The following is a 21,988-nucleotide window of genomic DNA, read 5'->3' as shown; positions in this document are numbered from 1 at the left end:
AAATTCTGAACTCCAGCTGCAGTCTTCACACAAACTCTGTCAACTTCAGTCACGCTGTATTAACCCAACCACTCAAGTCCATTTAAGCCAAGTGAAACCCATACAGAACCATAGAATAGTTAAGGTTGGACAGGACCTTAAGATCATCTAGTTCCAACCCCCTGCCATGGGCAGGGACACCTCACACTAACAGTACCAGAAGCTTCTCTAACATGCCACTGATGTTCACATCCTTCAGGGGTACAGTTTGAAAGCCCTGTCCTGCAAACACTGTCACAGGTAGCAGAGAGATGGACAGCCAGGAACTTGTGCCGTACAAGTATGTGCTGCGCTGCCAGTAGGGTCAGTTAAATCAGTTTTCAAAGAGACAGTTGACAAAATGGAGTCCAGTAGATTCAGTGTTTCTAGAGGAATAAAGTTAGGTGTTTCCATTCTCCTTTCTCCCCTCCCCTCCCCCTTGCTCTGAACACGTCCCCCAGGTGCCACATTCAGTGTCACATTCAGGCCTTCTGCTTTCATGGGCTCTTCTGGGAGAGTTTGATGGTGACTGTTTTCACTTCAGTATATTCTGCCAAAGCATATTCACCGCTGGAAGAGAAGAGAGAGGAGGGAAGGGGACAAGCAATTGTAGCTTATTAACGTGTATTCCCCTAACATAAGAGATTTACACGCAACTGCATTTTAGCCTCTGATTGACAGCTGCTGTAAATGACATCAGGCCATTAAAACTAGATCTAAACTAACTTATACCAGCTATCAGTTTGACCCACTACTGCTCATAATCATGAAGCACACGCACCTAAGTACACACAATTACACCCCATTTTAAAAGAAACACATGCTTGCACAAGTGGAACTGACTGATCAGGAGAAATTAAGAGCTTATAACGCAGATGAAGGTACTCTAAAAAGCATCACTCAGGTTTTCACACCTGTGCATTACACCCACACTGTACTGGCTTAGCACCTCCCTCTGCAGCATACCGCAAGCCTAATAGTTTAAAGCAAATTCAACAACATTTTCACAGTTATTGCATTCACCATCCACATATAAACAAAATATTGAGCAAAACTCACAGTTCTCTGCCATTGCCTGACATTTTAAAGCCACCAAAAGGAGCCTGTGCATAAAGCGCGTTGTAACAGTTGATCCTACAATAAAAACATCAATTGTAAAACCACAATTCAGTTCCAAGGAGAAACAAGATGATGATGACAACACCACCACCACAAAAAAGGCTGAAATCTGACAGTTTTCTCTTTATACAGTTCACACACTTGCATAATCAGATTTTAGCAATAAAATCTTCTTTTGTGTCAGAAACAGAAAACATTTGAGTGGTGCTCACTCTGACCTACATCTCGCTTCATAGTCTCTAATGGTGAAGACATTCATGCTTAAGCTGGAATTTATGCTGTGTTCAGACCTGTGCTTAAAATAAATAGTACAACCTATTCCCTAATTTAATGAAGCACATTCTGCACTGAACATGTTTACTCAGAAAGCTGTCTATAAACACTCATGAGCAGCCCCACCATCCACTTCCAGGTATAGAAAAAAGTTGGACTGCATTAGACAATTGTGTTGCAATAAAATGGAAGTGCTAGGCATTTCTCTGTAGATATTAGGCAGCAAAAGCTAAGGCAGATACTTCCTCAGCATCTCAGTAAGATCAAATGACTGAAGAGAGACAGCTATGGCTTGGTGCTGTAGGACTGCACCTTCATGTATGTACAGCATGTATATCCTTCAAAGCCTAACATCCCATTTTCATGTAAATGTTACTCAGAGGCATATTCTTCTGATGCCAAGTCTTGAAATCAATCCTCTGTAGGTATCAAAGTCAGATCTCAGATCAAATTCCTACCTTAAGTGGGGGGAAAAAAAAAATCAGGATTCCTTCTTTAAAATGATTCTAATATGAAATAAGCAATTTTATAAGCAAAAAAATAGCTAATCTTTCTGACAGTGGTGTGATGCCATCTACCGTCCATGCTGATTTGTGCAGCTAAGACCCATCTGATGCTACCTAAAGACGGTGAAAGTTGCTTGCCTTCACACACAGGATTTTGAAAGGCATCATGTCCGGTGGAACTCACTACAACCCCTACACTTCCAGGGATTTCCAGTCAAAGGACTACATTGACTGAAGGAACAAAAAGTCCATTTCTTGCCTGACTATCTGGTCTTTACCACCTTATTTTGATGAATGGATGTTGCTTCTAAGCAGGATATTGGGAATTAAGCAGACTAATACATCTTAGCTGTGGCACATACACAGGATTCCAAATCATACTCCCTCCACACTCCCAGGAAACAAAATCCCAGCCCACACTCTGGTCCCATGCTGCTTACCAGACTGTTCCTGACTGCAATGCTGAAGCTAGTGTTAATGCTCTGTCCAGATTCTTTGTGAACACTGCAGCTGTGAGTCCATACTCAGTACTGTTGGCTCTTCTTATGACCTCTTCTATACTCTTGAACTTCATAATTGGCTGAACTGGCCCAAAAATCTGCACAAAGTGAGGAAAGCCTTTGCTAATCGTGGCAATTTTGAAGTAATCACGATCAGGTGCTTTGTTTGGATACTGTATTTAAAATGTTACATCCTGGTCTTCTAGAAGTCACTGTTAGTCTTTAAAACCTACTAATTAAACTGACTTCAAAGGAAGTACAGTGATGTGCTACAGCAGCTAATACATGCTAAGATCCAACAACTAGCAGATCATTTGTAACAATCAGAATAGGCAGAGTTAGATCTGAACAAGTTTCAAATGATTCATCCTTACTCCATTTATGACTCTCCTTTTGAACTCAGAAGTGGAGTGTACTCAAGTAGTAATTCATATATTTCAAGGATTGCAAGTTTTCTTCCTTGGCTTGAACTCTGATTTTGTCACTGTATGCAGTTTATTTGCATGCAGTGCATTTACCAGCATGCGTTTGACCACAAACTTGGCTTCCCAGGTTGCCAGAATAAAGGCAGCAAGCACACACAATGCTTCCCAAGTTCTGGATGGTAACTCTCATCCTGTACAGTATCAAAGGTGAGGCCCTTTTCTGGCCTGCATGGTCTTGCAGTATAATAAACCCTGAGCTCAGGTGAGATACAGTCTCGCTTGTGCCACCTTGAGGGCCAGGCTGAGCAGTTTGCCTGGCCTTTAGGCTCATATAAGTGTTTTTAAACACCTTCGTTTTGGGAGATCCAGGTACTTAACTTGATCCTAGGCAAAGGATGAACGTGCATTTGCAATAAAACTGAGAATGAATGAAACTGGATAAACTTCATGAATTGTGACTTGGGATTTGGAGTCAGTTCATTACAAAAAGGCCTGTCATGGGATTTTCAGCTCTTATTCCCTCTATTTTTAGACTGTAACTCATGCCCAGACTGACTGATATCTTTCCCAGGTTCCTCAGAGATGCTGTGGCAGATCTGAGACATTAAACATTTTGTCAGGAGTGAACAGTAAGCAGCCCCATAAAAAGCACTAGGCTAAACTGTAAAAAACAAGTGCCAGTTAGACTTTGGCAACTACTTATTTTCCTTTGGAGAACATGATGAGAAGTAGATTAACTTCTATTTCAAAGGAATATCACAGGACCTAATCACATACAGCTTGTTCAGTTTTTCTGCATATGAATAATGAAAGCCAGAGTATTAGAGTTGCACTTTGCTGGTTTTGACCATGTTTTCAAAGAGGAAAAAAATGGTCAATCCCAGGGGATTTCACCATGAGAACAGAATCAGGGACCATTTCAGATGTTAAGGCTACTTGAGAAAAGTTCTTCAGTGGCAGAACAGCAGGGCCATTCCTTCCCTCCTCACCAGCTTCAGGTCCCAGATTTCTTGTCCCACCTTTCTGCAACAAAGCAACTCCTTTTTTACTAAGTAGTGGAGCAAGAACACACATTACCCTGTCCTCTCTCACGCTGAATCAGCATGTACCATAGCTGAGCAATTTCAAGTCCACTCAGTAGGAGGTGCGTGAGAACACATCTGCGTAGAGTGGGAGAGCTTAACTGTCTTCAGAAAACTTGAAAACTTCAGGGCAAAGGAGACACAGATTGCTCCAGCCTGCCACAGTCACAGTTATTTTTATTCATCTATATTTAAAATCAAGGGTTCAGACAGAAACCCTTCCATTACCACTATTGCTTATTCAGAAGCAGTATTTACCTAGATAAGGCATGCACTTGTATTTTGCATTATATCAAGTTTTCCTGAAATGAGACCCAAAAGCTTTAGGGTAGGGTTATCTACTATGTTTTCATCTGGGTTTATTAAAGTCCACTAGATACAGAGGGGCTCCTTTCCTTTTGGAAAACCAAACAAAATGAGGGAAAGCTGCAAGGCATTAGAAAGGGCTGCAAAGAGACACCTATTCATGGCACAAAAACTGCTGCTAAAACATTTTGACAGGAGTTTTTGCCTGTTCTGTTCTTCTCCTTTTCCTCCCACAGTTCCCCCCTGTATGCACATACACTCCAGATTGAAGCTCACCTTGCAGATACTTCATTAGTAGAATAGATTTCAGCATTATGCAGTTGTTAAGACACTGAAATAAGTGAAACTTCAGTTCTCCTCTCACGTTTTCACTTCAGCAAACAACCATACCTCTTTTCTTTCCCATTTAAATGCATATATAGGTTCAGGTGACTTGTACTGTACCTCTTCTTTGGCAATACGCATGTTGTCAGTGACCTCTGAAAACACAGTGGGTTTTATAAACAGGCCTCTGTCTTCAATGGCAAGACCCCCACATTCCAGCTTAGCCCCTTCTTTCTTCCCACTTTCTATCAGCTCCAGGATTTTATCAAACTGGTTTTGGTCAATCTGCCAGACACAGAAGAAAAAGAAACAGACAACAGTACCTTTATTATTACTGTTCCAGAGACTGGAGTCATTGCAAGTGGCCCAGGGGCACATTTCAGGGCACATTTCAGGGCACTGTCAAAGCGGGTGAGTTTATATCTCATTCTATGATACAACAGTCAGGCAATAAGCAGGGTGAAAGACAGGACATAGGCATGGCCCTGAGCCACAGAAAACAGGAGGTGAAGTTACATGTGATAGTTCAATCTGATCTAATAGTTTGCTGCTATTAGTATTTTCCCTTCCTCCACATCTTGGCTATGTACTCCCATGGCTCACCTCGCTCCTGCTCTGGGACTTACTGACCTTCTCCATGCACTAACTTTAGCTCAGTAGCACCATGAGAACAGCCTGAGATGGGTTTTGCTGGGCTAGCAACCTCAGCCAGCTCATCAAGGGATTCTATCAGCAACAGAAACAGTGCAAGGGAGGGAAAAATCAGCGTATATAAACTATTAAGCTGACTTTGCTGTAATGTGCAGCTTCACTCATAGCTATCTGTCCCCAGCTGGAAGAGCCCAGGGAGCTCTGCCTCCAACTCTTTCCACACACACACTGTATGACCAGCCTCAAAGATAAGCCCTGTTAGTGAGGTGACTTCAGAACAACTACTGCTCTGAAGCCATACTCGTCAAATCATACAGATACTGTCAGGCTTCACACGAACACGTTATTTGCATGATGGATAATTAAGAGATGAAACACCTCATCACAGCACACTGCAGATGGTAAGACTTATCTTAAGCTAAAACTAATAAAACCCTTGACAACTTCATAGACAAATAAAAGACTCCAAGGTGCCCTGGCAGCCTGGGAGGTTATTCTGAATGCCAGGTATCTCCAGATGCTTGTACTGGTTCAATACCCCTCCCTAAGCATCTGGTTTTATTTCAGCAGGGCCAGTTGCCAGTTGGGACTGTTTATATGGAGTGTTCCACACTCAGCTCCTCCAGATTACAGACTATATCCTGTCCTTAGTTAATCCTGGCCACACGCAATCCGAGTTGTCATGCTTTTAGACAAATATCAAAGCTTCAGGAGGGTGTCCTTGGGGTACTTCTGGTACACAGTGAAAACAGAGAACAGCACATCCGCTGCCACACAGATGTGTGTATTACATGTGCTGTGGACAGCTTGTACTAAGTGCTCATGTTCTCTCATGTGTTAAGATGCTACCCAAGAAAACACTTGGATGCTACTGCATGAGGAAATGTGTGCCCTCGTGTTGGACTCAGGGTGTCACATAGTAAGTTTGGCAGGTGTCACACACATTGTCTATTTGCCTGGTTGCTTAGCTGCCAAATGTAAATAGTTTGAAATATCTGCAAGTGCTTTCCATCCTGGCATGTCTGTGATCCAGAGCAATCCAGTCCATCCACTTCACATCACAGAAAACAAAACAAGGATATTTATACAGCTGTAACTTGTTGCGAGGCACACTATAGTTAGATGAAAAGACACTGGGGAAAGAAAACATTTGTAAAAATGACATGCAAGGGTGGAACTGTTTGCCATTGTAACTAGAGCTTGCAAGGCTTGTTTAAATTCTGTCCCCTACTCCACTATTATTTATGGTTCCAGTATTGACTTCTATTACAAACACATGACCTGGTGGAGCAAATCCTGCTATTTGTTCAACTGATTCAAAAGAGAAGAAGGTTTCTAAGCATCACTGCAATGGTGAAAATCTGAGAACCCCCAAATCGTCATATCTTGCTTCATTATGTCAAGACTTCAAGGGGCAAGTTTTTCCTTTTCCAAGCCTAGCTCTTGTAATCCTATAGAATAATCACACAACCATCTGGTGGGCACAGACTCCTACTTACATATTTTACTTTCATGCTTTAATCCTAAAGTAGACAAACATCTACAGTCTAAGGAAAATACTCACTATCTTAAAATGCAAACAACCAATAGGGTTTGGGCTGAGTAAGTACTGGCAAGCAACTGCCATGAGGCAGCCTTGGTGCTTGTTTTATTCACAGTATGTTAGAGATTGGAAGGGACCTCAAAAGATCATCTAGTCCAAAAGGACTTACAGTCCACAAATCCCAGCATTTGGGGTTCTACAATAACAAAACTATTCCAGTCTTGTTCTAATCCGACCCCTCTTCTAGTCCACCAGGATGTTAGTCTCACCTAACACAGTTTGCTGCTCACAGTTGTATAATGCCCTGGTTAACCACTTTGCCATCTGTGCAGAATTACTTCATTACTTCCTGTGATACAGCTCACAGGAATCCAGAGTTAAAACCCCCTTGGTCTGCATTTGAGGTTGGCAGTCAAACAGTCCTGATCACCCCTCAGGTTTCTTGTGGTGTCCTTTGAATTGCAGCCAGCCGGCACAGTCAGACCCATGTGAGTTTTGGAGAAGGCTCATCAGAAGCATGCTTCATTTCTGCTTAAATTTAATACTATTTAAATTTAACCTAATTTTGATCAGAGCAATGCAGCTTATATCAGCATAACCCAATCCTGCAGCTGACACAGTCTTTTTCCCATACCCATGGCATGAGCATTCGCGCCAGTGCACAGTAATCCACATCAGGGAGCTGACCTGAGTAAAACCTTTCTTGCTCACTTCCAGAAAGGCTGGATTAGACCTGAATCAGCCAGTTCCCTAATCTACTGTGCGAGTGCAGTGCAATATAGGAACAAACAGCTGCACACAGCACCATGTTTCTAAGCTCTTGTGGAACTGCAGAGGCTGTAAAAAGTGTAAAACACTTTCTGAACTCTCTGTTATTGCAGGTCCTGTTGTCTCCTTATGATCATTTGGAGCTGATGTAGGACCAAAAAGATCATGGGCTACAACCACTGTCAGCCTAAAGCTGGCTCCAGCTCCTTCCCACTGTTGGGTTCCAAGCCAGTGATCATCCCAGAATGGGGTCTACACAGCAGCATGTGGCCATTTTTGTCGTGCTATTATGTATGTTTACCCTGACCCATACAGGAGAATTAAAGCAATGACCTGGATCTGAAGCAACTGAGGCCTGACAGGGAGAGATGAAGAAGGTAACAGAATATTTTCCCTGGTGAGTCTTCCCTTATCCATCAGTTCAAGATAAAAACCCCTCACAGCAGAGCAGGCTACTTCAGGAACAGAGGGAAAATTTGCTCTGGAAGCTTCACATTTGAACAGTAACCTGTGGGCAGGTGTGAATCTTTGCTACTTTTGGAGGCATTTTAAGCCCTTGTGACACTGCATCATTTTGCTCTTCTGATTGAATTCCTGTGTGTTGCATCTTACAGCATAGGCTCCAGACAGAGCAACTATAACTGCAGAGGAAGTGGTTGTTACTTTGCACTGTCAGCCACATGAAAGCTTTGGGATTAACAGTTTCCTCCCACTCTTTTAACACCTTCCCACCTTGGGCCTGACAGCTGCATATACAGAAGCTCAGGTGCGTGTGCCCTCTCTCCTAGGTACAAGTGGAACAGGTAAGCCAGAACAAGGAAAGAGGACAGTTGGGCCATGTTTAAAATCTGATGAGACACTGCTATTCCAACTTACTACCCTCAATTATAGCTCTGTATGCAAAGAGTCTCCCTTAAGCAGAAAGAAGGTAAGAGCAGACCTTGAAACAGTTTGAGGGTCAGCTCATCTCTGCTGACGCAAGTTCCAGCATGGGATTATTGTCCTAAAACTGCTGAGCAGTTTGAAATCTCTTTCTAGGCAAGTTAAAGGATAGGTGTAGCCCCAGCCTGAACAGGGGATGTACATTGTCTTATTCCACATGCATGAGGACACGCAATGAGGTTTTGTTATGCATGAAATGGGTCTAGATCCAGACAAGGAGAGGCAGATGTCCTCACAGCCATCCCTTCTCTGAAGGATCCTATATAGCATCAAGGAAGAAAAACTCACAGGGCAGTACTAAGAACAGGAGGTCTAAGCTACAGATTTCTGGGATTCCCCCTTTATTTTTAGTAGCAAAAAATGGCCCTCTTAGAAGATCTGACCCAAGGATCATCTTCCTCCAGAGCTCTCCACCACAGCTCAGATTGCTTCAGAAGGGAAAAATGAGAGGAAGGCTCTGGAAGCATTGACAACGCTGGCCATGACAGCAGCTTGGCATGGCTCTTCCTCCTAATTCAGCTGAAAATTCTCCAAAGGATCAGAAAAGGAGCAGAGGAAGAGAGGGAAAGTGGGGACTCAGGAATCCCTGGGCTCTAACTACTTGTCATCACCAACACAGCCAAGTAGCTGAATGGCCATTTTTGCAGCTGTACTCTTCTGTGCATTGCTTCTTGTTCCAATATGCTTTGTATTAATGTACCAGGGAGTCAGCCCCTTCCATAAAGCTGGATAAGAAGTGAATTAAATACATTTGTGCTTAAAAAAATTACAACATAACATTTCAACAGTTGTGATTAATTGATATTTAAAATAGGGAGAAAAATAAAGCCACGATACATTACTCACCCCTCAGCACTTCTGCTGGGACCATATTCATAAGGATAATATTTACACAAGGAAAACGAAACAGAAACACAACCAAACCCCATACAACAACTATTCTCAGGCACACAGTTACCTGGGGCCCCTGTTCAGTTCTGGCATCAAAGGGGTCTCCAATGAGTCGCTTCTTGGCATACTCCACGCTGCGCTTGACAAACTCGGGGTAGATCTGCTCCTCCACAAACACTCGAGAGGCAGCCGTGCAGCACTGCCCTTGGTTGAAGAACACGCCTTGATGGGCACATTCCACTGCCAAGTCCACTGCAACAGAGCCCAGGAGGAAAAAGCATTACCACATGCACAGTTCCAGTCTCTCAGTGTTTCCAGGCTTGTGTTTTGCCTTTCTTTTTTGAAAGACTCCTTAAAACAATGCTGACAATGGTCTGCACCCATTTGAATGCACTCACAAGGCCCAATGATGCCCCCAAACCAGATGACTTATTCCACCCCCCTTCCTGCCTTTTGACTCAAGATCTAGTTTGCCATAGCTCCTGATACTTTCTTCCACAAGGACTCACTGAGGGCAGTAAGCAGCTTTTCCTTGCTGTGGGAATTCAGATGTGGATTCCTTGATACTGTGCATTGGTCCCTGAAGAGTGGTTTCAGTAGTGGATGTTTAAAAAGCAGAGTTTCCTTCTATTGTACAGCCAGCATGGACCAGGTCTTTGCAATGCTCAGTTAGCAGATGGCACAAATACCTCTGGCTGTCAAGCAATAGTATAATGGTCTGCTCATCTGCCATAGGAATGGTGCCTGTGCTGGGCAAGAGCTCCAGCATAGAACTGCATCTTGCCCTTAGACTGAGGTTTCCTCCAGTCTCTGGGGTGGATGCAGTGGCAAACACCAGCCCTGCTGGCTGCCAAAGGACACAGAGACGCACAAAAAGCACCACGCTCATAGTCTCTTACAGCAAATAAACACACTTACGGTCTGCATCTGCACACACAATGCAGGGGTTTTTCCCTCCAAGCTCTAGTGTCACCCTTTTGAGGTTGCTTTTAGAAGCAGCTTCCTTGATCAGTTTCCCAACCTGTAGCATTGAGACACAAAAACGATGTGAGCCGTTTCCCTGGAAGTCTTAACTCAGTGTGTCAAGTGTGATGCTAACAAGGGTAGAATTGGTGGGGTTTATCTGTCCACCCTCTCCTGAAGGGAAGGATTTACTCTGCTGCCAGAATGTAACCAAAGTAATGTCAAACTAAAGGTTTCCCCCACCAGAAAAATCATTTCATATCACGTTTTCCCCAAAATCTGACTGGCCTTTTTAATACTGTTAACACCAAACCAACAATTTCTCTTTCCATTTAAAAAATATGGAATTCCTCACAAGAGCAGCATAAATCAAGCATCAGAATCACTTAGCAATCTGATTTTGTTAGAAACAGTATTAGCTAAAACTATTTGGGAGCTTCAGTTGTTAAGGCAGGTTATTGTTTTAAGTGTGACCTTATATTTGAATGTCCTCCCTCATTCTGTAACTGATTTTCTTGTATTTTACTTTTGCAAGTGACAATCTTCACTTTATTTCTGCCTCAAAATTACCCTGGAGTGGAGCTGTGAGCAAGGAAAGCATGGGGCAGCTTCTGGCAGTTATAGGTCTGCATTAGTCATGTTTTGCCTTTGTATCTGGAGCAAGGCTCCTGAACCTAGCAGTACAGATCACTTCTAGTCACTCAGCAGCCTAGTCCTAGAGAGAGCAGAAATAAGTGATGCATCATGCTGCAGATACACATAGCTTCACCAGAGGCATTCCTACAAGCTAGCTGGCTGAAGAGGAGTAATGTTAATATACTAAGTGAAAGAAAGAAATCTAGATGGGAACCTTCTCGTGGAGTTTAAGCTCAGTGTTTCCAGGCTGGCCCTGAGCCCAAGCTGGGGCTTAAGAACTAAGTCAAAATATATTTTGAATTAGCTTCACTTCCTGGCTCAGAAACAGTAGCGCTGTGCTGCAAATACAGTGGAGATGCAGCTGAACTCACAGATGGGCGGAGGGGGAAGAAAACACTTTTAAATTACACATGCATTAGCAAAGAATCTGTCTCCCTCGGTGTTTCCTGCACACCCATGGATTAAGAAGACAAGCACAATGGCTATAAGAGTTTTTTTGCCTACAGGCTCCAGCAGCTGAGATTTTCCTCCTCCTCCTAATCCACTGAATACTCTTTTTTCATCAAAAACCCAAACAGATCCATGTGGGCTGGATGAGTCTATAAGCTCTATTGTTTTCACACAGCCAGCAGCTCATCTGGGCTGAAAGTTTCTGATTTAGGCTTTGGAGAGAGCATGTAACTGGGTGAACTCCTAGATTAGACCAACTATCAAGACAGTAAAAGCTTATTGTGAACTTTTACTTTATGGTGTTCATGTTTGTTTCCTTGATCCCTCTACAGAAATAGGGTCTTAACACACCTTCTCCTACGGGATGGACGAAGCAATTAGCATATATCCAAAGCCACTAGATGGTACTGTTGTTAAACGCAGCAGCTTTTGAGTGTTTACTTTTACCGACCAAGAGTACCATTCAATGTAATTTGTCATCATTATACATTTAGATTACACTCTGCAATTAGGAGGACAGACATAAGAATGGATGAATTCGGTAACTGCTCACCCAGAATAATGTTTCTCAAAGAAATAAAAGAGAAGAGACTGTATTTGCCTCAACTGCACCCACTGGTGTCAGCATTTCCATTCTTTGGACAGTCCCTCTCTTCAGGGGGTGAGTATATGTTGCAAAGAAAATCTAGAGCAGCGAGTGGGAAAAGGTTCACATATCTAAGCAAGTTTTTGTTTGAGCCTGGAGAAGAGAAGGCTGCGTGGAGACCTCATAGCAGCCTTCCAGTATCTGAAGGGGGCCTACAAGGATGCTGGTGATGGACTCTTCATCAGGGACTGTAGTGACAGGACAAGGGGTAACGGGTTCAAACTTAAACAGGGGAAGTTTAGATTGGATCTAAGGAAGAAATTCTTTACTGTGAGGGTGGTGAGGCACTGGAATGGGTTGTCCTGGGAGGTTGTGAGTGCTCCATCCTTGGCAGTGTTCAAGGCCAGGTTGGATGAGGCCTTGGGTGACATGGTTTAGTGTGAGGTGTCCCTGCCCATGGCAGGGGGGTTGGAACTGGATGATCTTAAGGTCCTTTCCCCGAACTGTTCTATGATTCTATGATTTTCTCTTCGCATGTCAGAGCTGTGCTCTGTGTGTCCATGCACAAGGCCAAGCTATGTGGTCTTTTCCCCCATGTAGGACAGCTATAGGTGTCTGACAATACAGAGGTCTCACTTCCAACCCTTCTCATAAGCAAAGCAGCTGTAGCTATTTACAGGAAGAAAGAGAATAGAAGGTGCTTTACTGTGCAGGTCTCAAAAGCAGCTCAAATGTTAATCCCATTCACGTCAGCAGAGGAAGCCTTGGGCACAGAGCCATGTTTTTATTTAAGTTCTAGTTCCTCAGAGGTAACTGAAGCTGAGGAAGAATTGTTCAGGGCTCTGACTGACATGTTTTCCATCAGCACATGCTTGCAGGGCAGGACTGGCAGGGAAACTTGCCCAGAAGTTCCATCAGGTCAATGACGTGATGCTAAGACACTGCCAGCCTCCCCTGTAGACCCTTACCTTATGTCAGAACATGTATTACTTACAGTTCTTACAGAAATGGGGTGGTTTGGCAAAACCCAGTTTAGAGACGTGGGATTAACACTAGCACAAGGACCTCAATTAGACAAATCCCAAACACTTCTGAGAAATCCTGTCACATGGATTGTGATGGAAATGTGATGGAAAATGGAATGTGATGGAAAATGGTGTTGGCTATACAGAAATCACTGACATTTCATTGGTCCAGTCTTACATGGCTGACAGTTTTAGAAAAGAATGCAAAAAGGAACAGCAAGTGTTCTATGAGGAGTCCATCACCTACCTTTGTTGATCCAGTAAAAGCAATTTTATCAATGCTGTGATGGGTAGAAATGGCAGCTCCAGCTGTGGGGCCATAGCCTGGCACAATGTTCACCACACCTGGAGGGAAACCCACCTAAAACAGAGGTTAAATACAGCTCTGTAGAGAGATTACAAGCACTGTGGAGCTGACTCCGCACTCCAGAGAGTGCAGTTCAGGTCTCAGGAAGCTTGAATTAGTTGTACTGTGCTCCTTGTAATTAAGAATTGCGAGTTGCAGACAAGGAGCCTATACGAGATACATCCCTGTTTTCCAGACTTTCCAGTAACATGACTGCGTGCTACCAGCTGGAGTCGACGTGGGTAGAACTAACAGCCATGCTTAGGAAATGCCAAGTTTCAGTAAGAATTCTTGGAGAAGTCCCAGTTTCAAGTCAAGAGTGCAATCTTCTGGCCAAACTTGGCCCACAGCTACTGCTGTGCAGCTGGAGCCAAGGGATAACTGAATGAAAGTTTGTTTTGAACAAAGGTTGACATTTGTGGTTCTTCAGGGGCCAGAGGGATTAGGAAGTCAGTAAAACCTCACTAGATGATGGGGCTAATAAAACAGGAACACAAAAGCAGATGGTAACAGACGTATGCCAGTTTCCACCACATTTACGACCTAGATTAGGCAACTAGTAATTTTGCCAAAAGAGACAAATGGCAAAACTCTAGGTGAAATTCTAATGTGAGGAGAAGTGCGGGACTTCCTGGTCTGGTTTTACTTCCTGAAATAAGAGTTTCAAAGATTATGCGTGTCTAGGTCAGCCCTCCCCTACTACTGATTGTGCAAGGCTGTTTTCCCTGCAATTTCTAACAATGGAATTGCAGGGTATTAAACATTCACTTCATTTACTGTGGCTTTTTAATGTCAAAACTCAATAAAAGCAATTGCTCCTTCCCAACACATAAAAAATGGAAGTAATTTCTCATGTTAGCTTCCTTTTTTCCCCACTTTTTCTTCTCATAAATTGGCAGGGCAGTCAGATTTCTTCTATGGATGTGACAGTTATAAAAGTGAGTTGAACAGAGTTTGCATCTTGGCTAATGAGTTTTCAAGAAAGCACTGCATGTCAAACTGTGCAAGTAATGGTGTTTGGAGTCAGCAGCAAAGCCACAAGGAAGTAAAAAAACTGGTTCAGGTCACCCTGAACCAAAAAGTTTTTTCTGTTTTTTCAGCAAAAAAGAAAGGCAAAATGTTTTGGTTGGCCCAACATGATTTCATTGAACCTAAGACACAATTTTTGCTTTTGTGTTAACATCTTCTGCATCCTTTTAATGAGGGGGAAAAAATATATAAAAATGAACTTATTCTTCTGAAAAGCTGCAGAGAATTGAGCTAATTTGGGGTGGAGAAAGGAGCATCTTCAAATAAAACAATTCTGCTCTAATTACACTTCTGCCTTGAAGGACAAGTGTGAGGAAGAGGCAGCTTAGAATTTCAGCTCAGAAAACTGATTTTATCAGATTTGAGTTGGGTTTTTTGGGGGAATGCTTGTGTTTGGGGGGCTGTATGTCAGTGAAAGAAGCAGTGGCGTGGTAGGGCTGACTAGAAGTCATGGCAACTGCATTCTATGCTCCCTCATCTTGTGTAATCTTCTTAAGTCGTTTAACTGTAGGAGATACTTAACTGGTAGTATTTTTGCACTGCCTTTCCTGAAGAGCCCTAAGTGTCAGTTATTCACATATCCTGTATTCTCCCAGGCTAAGCCAGGAGCAGACAAAGCCATCGTTATCATTTGACTAAGCCTAACAGACTTTTCCAGGTAAGAGGCAAAAGTTTATCTACAACCCTTTTAGTTTTCCTCACAATTAGTTATATATGTAGTTGTAGGAAGCTGAAGTACTGACCAGTGCTGGAAGTACCCTGCACCTCCCACCACCTCAGGATGGTTAATAGGTCTGAGGGCACCTGAGATCCTGACAAACCCTAAACCAACATTTTGGAATCCCAACCTATGGTCTTCCTTTTATGTCAGTACGGAGGTGGCTTTACAGGCCAGACGTAGCTAACTTGTTCTATGAACTGTAGAAATGATGAAGAATTGTTTCCCATGGCACTCTGTCTTGGTCGATTTATCCCACTTAAAAATGGTATAAACACAACCCTGCTGTCAAAACATATTCTTTTCGTCCCATTGTCTAAGAAAAATGAGCTGTATTCTTTCCCTCGTTTGGGAGAGGGGAAGACAAGGCAGAGGAATAAAAGCACGTTTTTCTCTCTGCAGCTTTCCTGAGAAAGGAGAAAAACCTACAGGTTTTGTGATCTTTGCTTACAAAGCAAAGGCCTTTGTAAGAAAAGGCTGAAGACACAGGTGGCTCTCCCTTTCCTTTGTGAGGCTTTAACATCTTTAAAACCTAAAACCCTACAGTTTCAATTCAAAATATAGCCTTGCTTATGACCTTAAAAGAACAGCACCTAGACAGGATGTTCAGATTTCCTTACCTCCTTGATCAGCGAGCCAATGTACAGCGATGTGAGAGGAGTTTGTTCAGCTGGCTTAATAACCAAAGTGTTTCCACAGCACAGCGCTGGTGCCATCTTCCAAACCAGCATCAGCAATGGGAAGTTCCACTGCAAGAACACACGGCCGGTCAGCTCAGCCTGGCAGTCACCTACCCACAGCCACATAGCATTTGCCCCACCTTCACAGGGAGAGAAAGAAGCAACTGGGAGAACAGCCACAAAGAGAAGTGGCTGCTTACAAATCTGTGTTTGCTTGGACTACGGGGTATAACTTCCTTGATTTCCCCTTGAGATCCCAAAGATTGCTGGCAGCCCTCAAGCTAATCCTGTAAGTTGGACAAAGCTCTGTGTGATGTGACCTCATTCTTTACAGGAGTTTGAGCTCACTTTGCATAGGATTTTGGCTGTTCACAGGAATTGTATTGGAAGCAGTGTCCTGATGCATCACTTCTGCACAGTGTCCTTATGTGGGGAATTACAGGGTGCAACTGCTCATTGAATAAAACCCATTTTTCTGTTAGGTACTGGCTGAGTAGTTCAGAGTTATATGATATCACTCAATTCCAGGTTTATAACAAGGAAACTGCAGTGGGTTGTTCAGTTGTGGAAATCCAGGGGAGGTCTTATACTCTCTTCAAATTGTAAATTGCTCTTTTCCAATTAGTTTTCTTATTAGGAATTAGGAACCAGTCCACATGAGTTTCCTCTGTGCTAATCTCTTTCATGGTCATACGTATTTGTAGACCTTGGAGCCTAAGCAAGAAGTGGAAAAAAATCGAGCTCAGACTAAGTCTCAGAAAGGTCATTTGGCAGCAGAAAGGATTTCTTCATTAAAAATAATTAATGCTGCTTGAGGGATGATGGAAGCATGCCAACAGTAAGGGGACTTCTTCTCTAGACTCAAGCCAAGGGCCTTCAGCTATCAACAAAGAAGCCAAATATGTTGGGAATCTACAAATTCACACTTACAAATAAATTAGCAGTGTAGCTTTTCAGATATGAGCTCTGTTCTAACCCAGCAGCCCTGAGACAAAGCAGAATTTAGTCTAATTCTTCAAATCGCCTCTCCCTCTTTCCCAGACCTGCTATTTCGGTGATCTCCAGTGGCCACATCCCATGATTTGCCCATTTGTCTTTTTCTCCTAAGCCTTCTTGAAGGCCTGACTTTGCAGCTTGAGCCATCCACATCTAAACTTCTGTTCTAGACTTTCAGAGCATGACATAGAATCATAGAATAGTTCGGGTTGGAAAGGACCTTAAGATCATCTAGTTCCAACTCCCCTGCCATGGGCAGGGACACCTCACACTAAACCATGTCACCCAAGGCCTCATCCAACCTGGCCTTGAACACTGCCAAGGATGGAGCATTCACAACTTCCCTGGGCAACCCATTAGGAGCTTTCTGTTGCAGCATGGCTGGTGAAAGTAACAGTGAAGGACTCCACTGCTGCCTCATTACATCACCTAGGGATAAAAAGAACTTCCCTTGCTGAGAACATTGGTTTCAATATAGTCAAGCCACAGGAAAAAAGGAAGGACTGGTAATTGGTGGAGGGAGACATATGCCGAGTAGTGACAGAATCTCTTTAAATCAAGTAGGAATATACAAACCCACAGACTGCTGGCGTTAGAGATCAAACTGCAGAAAGAATTGAAGGGGATTTGTTCTAAGTAAACTGAAGACAGATGTGGTTTTGTTGACCCCAATCATCCTTTTTACAAACACACTGTTGAACTTGAGTCAAATTTAGTTCTGTACGTTCTATTGTATATATGTATATATATATATTGTATTTATGTATGTAATATATGTATATATATGTTAATATATGTATATATATATATTGTATTTATTATATGTGTATATATATATATTGTATTTATGGTTGATGGAGGGGCAACCTGAAATATTAGAAGTCCTACTATGTCCCATTAAAGTGACCTTCCAAAAGCATCCTACATATAGGCTTTTAAAGGGATAGTTTCCAAAGCATTGCTGAGTACCAAAGGTGGCTGAGTGTGTCAGGAATATACCTTTTTATTTGTGATCTATGTGAGGAACCTGATAGTTTGATCTGAAGTCTTAAATTCTAGTCAGTCACAAGCAGTCACGTTGCTTGGTCAGCAGACAAGCTGTGCAGAAATCATCAAACCAAACAACTGGCAACTAGTACCAACTATCTCCCACTTTGCCTCACTCTCATGTTGCTAAACAGACTGCACCATCTTGTCACCAGGATATAAACTCAGTTCTGCTGGAGGAAAAAGCAAAATTTCCCCAGATATCTTTGGGAACTGGTCCAGACCTGATATTCCCAACAAATCCAACACCGCACATGCATTTCTTTCAGTCTCTCCTATGACCTTATCCCAAAGGTAAAAATCTTCCATGGACTCTTACTGATCCAAGTATCCAAATACAAAATCTTGGCACACCATCATTTGCCTCATGACCTGTAGGATACCACATTCAAAGCATTTTACTACCAGGCAGCACCAAACTCCATCTCCTGTGTAGCTGTAAAATCTTCCTGGATGTCCGTTAAAACAGAGCAAGCAATATACACTAAAACTGGAGGTATTCCAAGAACTAGCCACACTGTCCTCTCAGCAGAGAATGAGACCTCAAGGAAAAGAAAACTATTTAGTGAGATTTCATCACAGAAAGCTCAGAGAACAGTCAAGCATTATGAGTAATAGATATGATTTAAAACTATGCATCAGCACTAGACAGCATAAAGCTGTCACACATAATGACATCCAAGCAGTGCAAGACTCAGAGAGCTCTGACTGGCCTCTAGTGACTGTTGTCAGCCTTAGAGAGGAGCAGAGCATCTGATTAGGAGACCCACCCTTTCACTGCAGAGGACTTTGTGTTGCCAAGAGCAATTGGCATGAGGGTAAACCAAGAAACTACATCAGGCAACCGAGATGGGAGTTTCCTGCAGAACAGCTGTACTTAACTGGGAAGCAAACGGCTGCAGTATAAGATGGGGAGTGCACATGTTCCAGTTCTAAGAGAGATACAGGGCACCATCACTGCTACTTACTGGAGTTATAGCTCCACAGACACCCATCGGTTCGTGCCTCGTAAAACAGACAAAATTGTCATCTGCAAGACAAAAGAATGAAAGACTAGTCAAAATCCTTGCTGCTGCAGGAAGACTGTAACACAACTGCACACTAACAGGCTGGGGACAGAACTAAAACCATATTAGACAAAGAACCCTATATCTGTTTATCATAACTCATGCCCCTGGGACACCCCAGGTGGATGAAGATCTCTGAGAACAGGTCTTGTATCAGCTCAAAAGCCAAATACTGCTCATGGTCACAGTGGAGCCTTTAAAACCAGAGGTTCAATTCTTTCTGCAGACTCCCTGTGTTGAGGCTAAGGGGAGGATAACTCCCACACTGAAAAGCCAGCACAAATTTAATTGAGATTGTTCCTCACTGGAAGAAGCAAAGCACTTGTCTCCCTGAGGGGGAGAGTTTTTAAACCCATTTTGTATAGGAATCATACTCAGTGTAACAGGAATTGCATTTCCAGTAAGAAATCACAAAGAGATGAAACTCTGGACTAGTGTAATACCATTCATCTTAAAATACTGCTATTCTTCTTTCAAAGGAAAAACAGGGAGGACTTTTTCCTTATAAATTCACTCTTGCTGAAAACCTGCTTTCATTGGGAAGATCTGACAGAAAACATGAACATTTCTAATTAGAGTTTTTGGAAGTGATCTCAAATCAAGACAAATGAGCAATGTCCAGGCAAGCAAAGCTTCCCATCACTCTGAATGAGGGTGACAGATCTCAGTTTATATGACTGGCATTGCTCCCTTTGCTGCCTGCACAGACTGAAACTAGTCCAGCCCTTCACAGCCCTTCCTCTGGTGACTAATTCTTGTCTGCAGTGCCTGTCCTTCGTCCAGCCTCAGTGATCACCCACATGCAGGAACAAAACAGGCTGATTCTGAAAATACATGGGCATTCATTGTCTTAACTTGTTCTCCCCAAAACCATATTTGAACTCATACAGCTGAGACACAGTGTTCTCTCTGTCCCTGCCACAGCAGTGCAGTGGGACTGCTCCAGCTCTGCAGCCTAGGAAACATTCTGGGAGAAGTTTGAAGTGTCAGAAAACTTAAGAGGGTCCCTCCAAGAGCTCAGGATTTGGCTCCTGAGAGGAGGCAACAACTCAGACCTTCTCTTTAATAACACTTAAGATAAGGCACTACATACTGTCTCTAAACATCTGTAAGCAAGCACTGTCAAGGATGCAGGAACATCAGCGAGGTGGGAGATGCTGGTGGATTCAACCATCTGCCACATCTGTTTGCCATCTAGAACAGCACAAGCTCTGATGCCTTTATACAATTCTCCCTAGAAACCTCCATCCTTACACTCTCCAGCATCTTAATTCATTTCAGTGACACCCAATGAGTAAACTCCCCTATAACCTGTGGCTTTTTTCTTTAAAAATTAGCCTGAATTTAAAACCAAAAAAGTTTCTCTGTTAAAAAGGCAACAAAAGAGCCCATCCATTGTTTTCCAGAGATCTAACCAGGCTTTCCATTGTCCTGCCATTAGCTTAAATCTTGAAACACATCTACTTAAAGTGCATCCTGAGACAGAAAGAAAATGCAGACTATTTTTCACAAGCAGACCTTTCCATGCACTTCCCTCCCACCCCTTGAGCCAGATCCCATCCCAGCTCTGAAACTGGGTCTGAAGGAACTTACCCACTGGGATAGTTCTGCCCTGGATTTTATCAGCCCATCCAGCATAATATCGGAGTGTTTTTATACAACCTTCCAGGTCAATGAAATAAGCCTGCAGAAAGGGTTTGCCTGTGTCCATTGTTTCCAGAGTCTGAAAAAACCAAATTGCATCAATGTTAAAGTGGGTTTTCTTAAAATAAAAAGCAGTTTTAGAGGACTCTTTCTCAATTTTATTTTGCCTTGTGCTGCAGACATAAGGCTTCTTTCCTTCTGCTTAGATTTAAGGAATGAACTTGTTGATACAAGTAAGGTAGAAGGGAGACTGGACCAAATAATCCTACTGCATGCACAAGGTGAGTGCAGTGACAGCACATCCTCCAGAAGCCCCCAGAAGGTGGCTCTTGATGGGATCCAGGGCTGTGATCTGGGGCACTGGTCAGAAATGTTGTGTCATGACTTCACTGTAACTGACCCTTCAACGCAGATGTTCTGGATTCCAGATGGTGTCACTGAAATCAGTCAGATCCACTTTTCTTTTATTTGCAAATCTACTTTTTCTACTTGATAGCCCTAAAACCAACCTCTGAAAATATTCTTTTGTCCACAGGATGATAAACCCCACATATTTTAGAGTTCTGCTAAAGTAACCTTTGGGCTCAGATCTGGGCTGAGACTAAGGCAAGGCAGGAGTCATTTCACTACAGCTGCACTGATGCTGAGCAGCTCTAAATGAAGTCCAGTTTGGGCCCTTGTCCTTCTAACTGTTCTGGACATTAGCTCAGTGAATGCTTTGTTCTCTACTCAGGTCATTAAATCGGGATATTGGTGCAAATGGCCAGCACATCCATAAAGGAAGTACTATCCCTTGGTAGATTGAAACATCTTTGTTTACATATGAAGTCATACCCTGTCATCTTCCACAGATATTAGGGTCCAAACAGACATTCCCCTTGGAATGACCAGGATTGTTATCCATTCTGGCTGCCTGCTAAACTGATTTTTATAAGTCATTACTTAGCATGCAGCCAAGGCAGCTAGGGCTGGTTTTCTGCAGTAAAAACAACAATGCCAAACAAGCCCTCCCAGATCAGAAGGACAGCAGAGAGCTTGAAATGAGTATCCTGGTTATGGAAAAAGGAGGGTCCTCTGGAGTCACATCAAAAAAGGGAGCAGAAAATGAACAGGGTATATTCACACACAGTTTTTTTTCCTTCCCTTTTATTCGCTGGCCAGGACTGCCTTCAGACCTGGATGCTTTGGTTTTGTCCTGCTGAAACTGAAAGCTTTCATGTGGTTAAGAGGCATTATGCTGGGGAGAGACACAGCTCAGAACAGTCACGCAAGTACAGATTCCTAAGAACATCTCATGTATATTAAGTCCTACTGACCCCAGTGGGACATTGGCTCAGACACATAGAGATCTACCAGCACTGAATGGCACAAATGCCATTCCCTTGAAGATAAGCAGAGCCAAAGTGCAGCACTGAACTAGTCAGTGCTGAGGTCCATGATCTTAGGCTTGGAC

At 43.0% G+C, this 21,988-nt stretch overlaps 1 protein-coding gene across 2 annotated transcripts in view; it reads right to left on the bottom strand.

Annotated features, from left to right (window-relative positions):
- Window positions 1–515: 515 nt before the first annotated feature.
- The window catches only part of ALDH1A3 (aldehyde dehydrogenase 1 family member A3), a gene marked incomplete at both ends in the record, with an annotated part of 31,104 nt that continues 9,631 nt past the window's right edge, over window positions 516–21,988 (bottom strand). Inside the window, 10 exons of one of the 2 annotated variants that reach the window (XM_080626346.1) lie at window positions 516–588; window positions 1,078–1,152; window positions 2,357–2,514; window positions 4,674–4,838; window positions 9,416–9,600; window positions 10,267–10,369; window positions 13,256–13,369; window positions 15,722–15,850; window positions 18,793–18,854; window positions 20,485–20,614. In XM_080626346.1, coding sequence (XP_080482472.1) covers window positions 516–588; window positions 1,078–1,152; window positions 2,357–2,514; window positions 4,674–4,838; window positions 9,416–9,600; window positions 10,267–10,369; window positions 13,256–13,369; window positions 15,722–15,850; window positions 18,793–18,854; window positions 20,485–20,614 — 1,194 coding nt within the window. The remainder of the gene's footprint in view (window positions 589–1,077; window positions 1,153–2,356; window positions 2,515–4,673; window positions 4,839–9,415; window positions 9,601–10,266; window positions 10,370–13,255; window positions 13,370–15,721; window positions 15,851–18,792; window positions 18,855–20,484; window positions 20,615–21,988) is intronic. The other variant, XM_080626347.1, reaches the window with a different exon arrangement.

This window comes from Psittacula echo (assembly GCF_963264785.1).
Source record: "Psittacula echo genome assembly, chromosome: 10".
NCBI classification, from domain to species: domain Eukaryota; kingdom Metazoa; phylum Chordata; class Aves; order Psittaciformes; family Psittacidae; genus Psittacula; species Psittacula echo.
The sequence above is the reverse complement of the archived record's forward strand: the minus strand, read 5'-3'. Positions and strand labels throughout refer to the sequence as shown.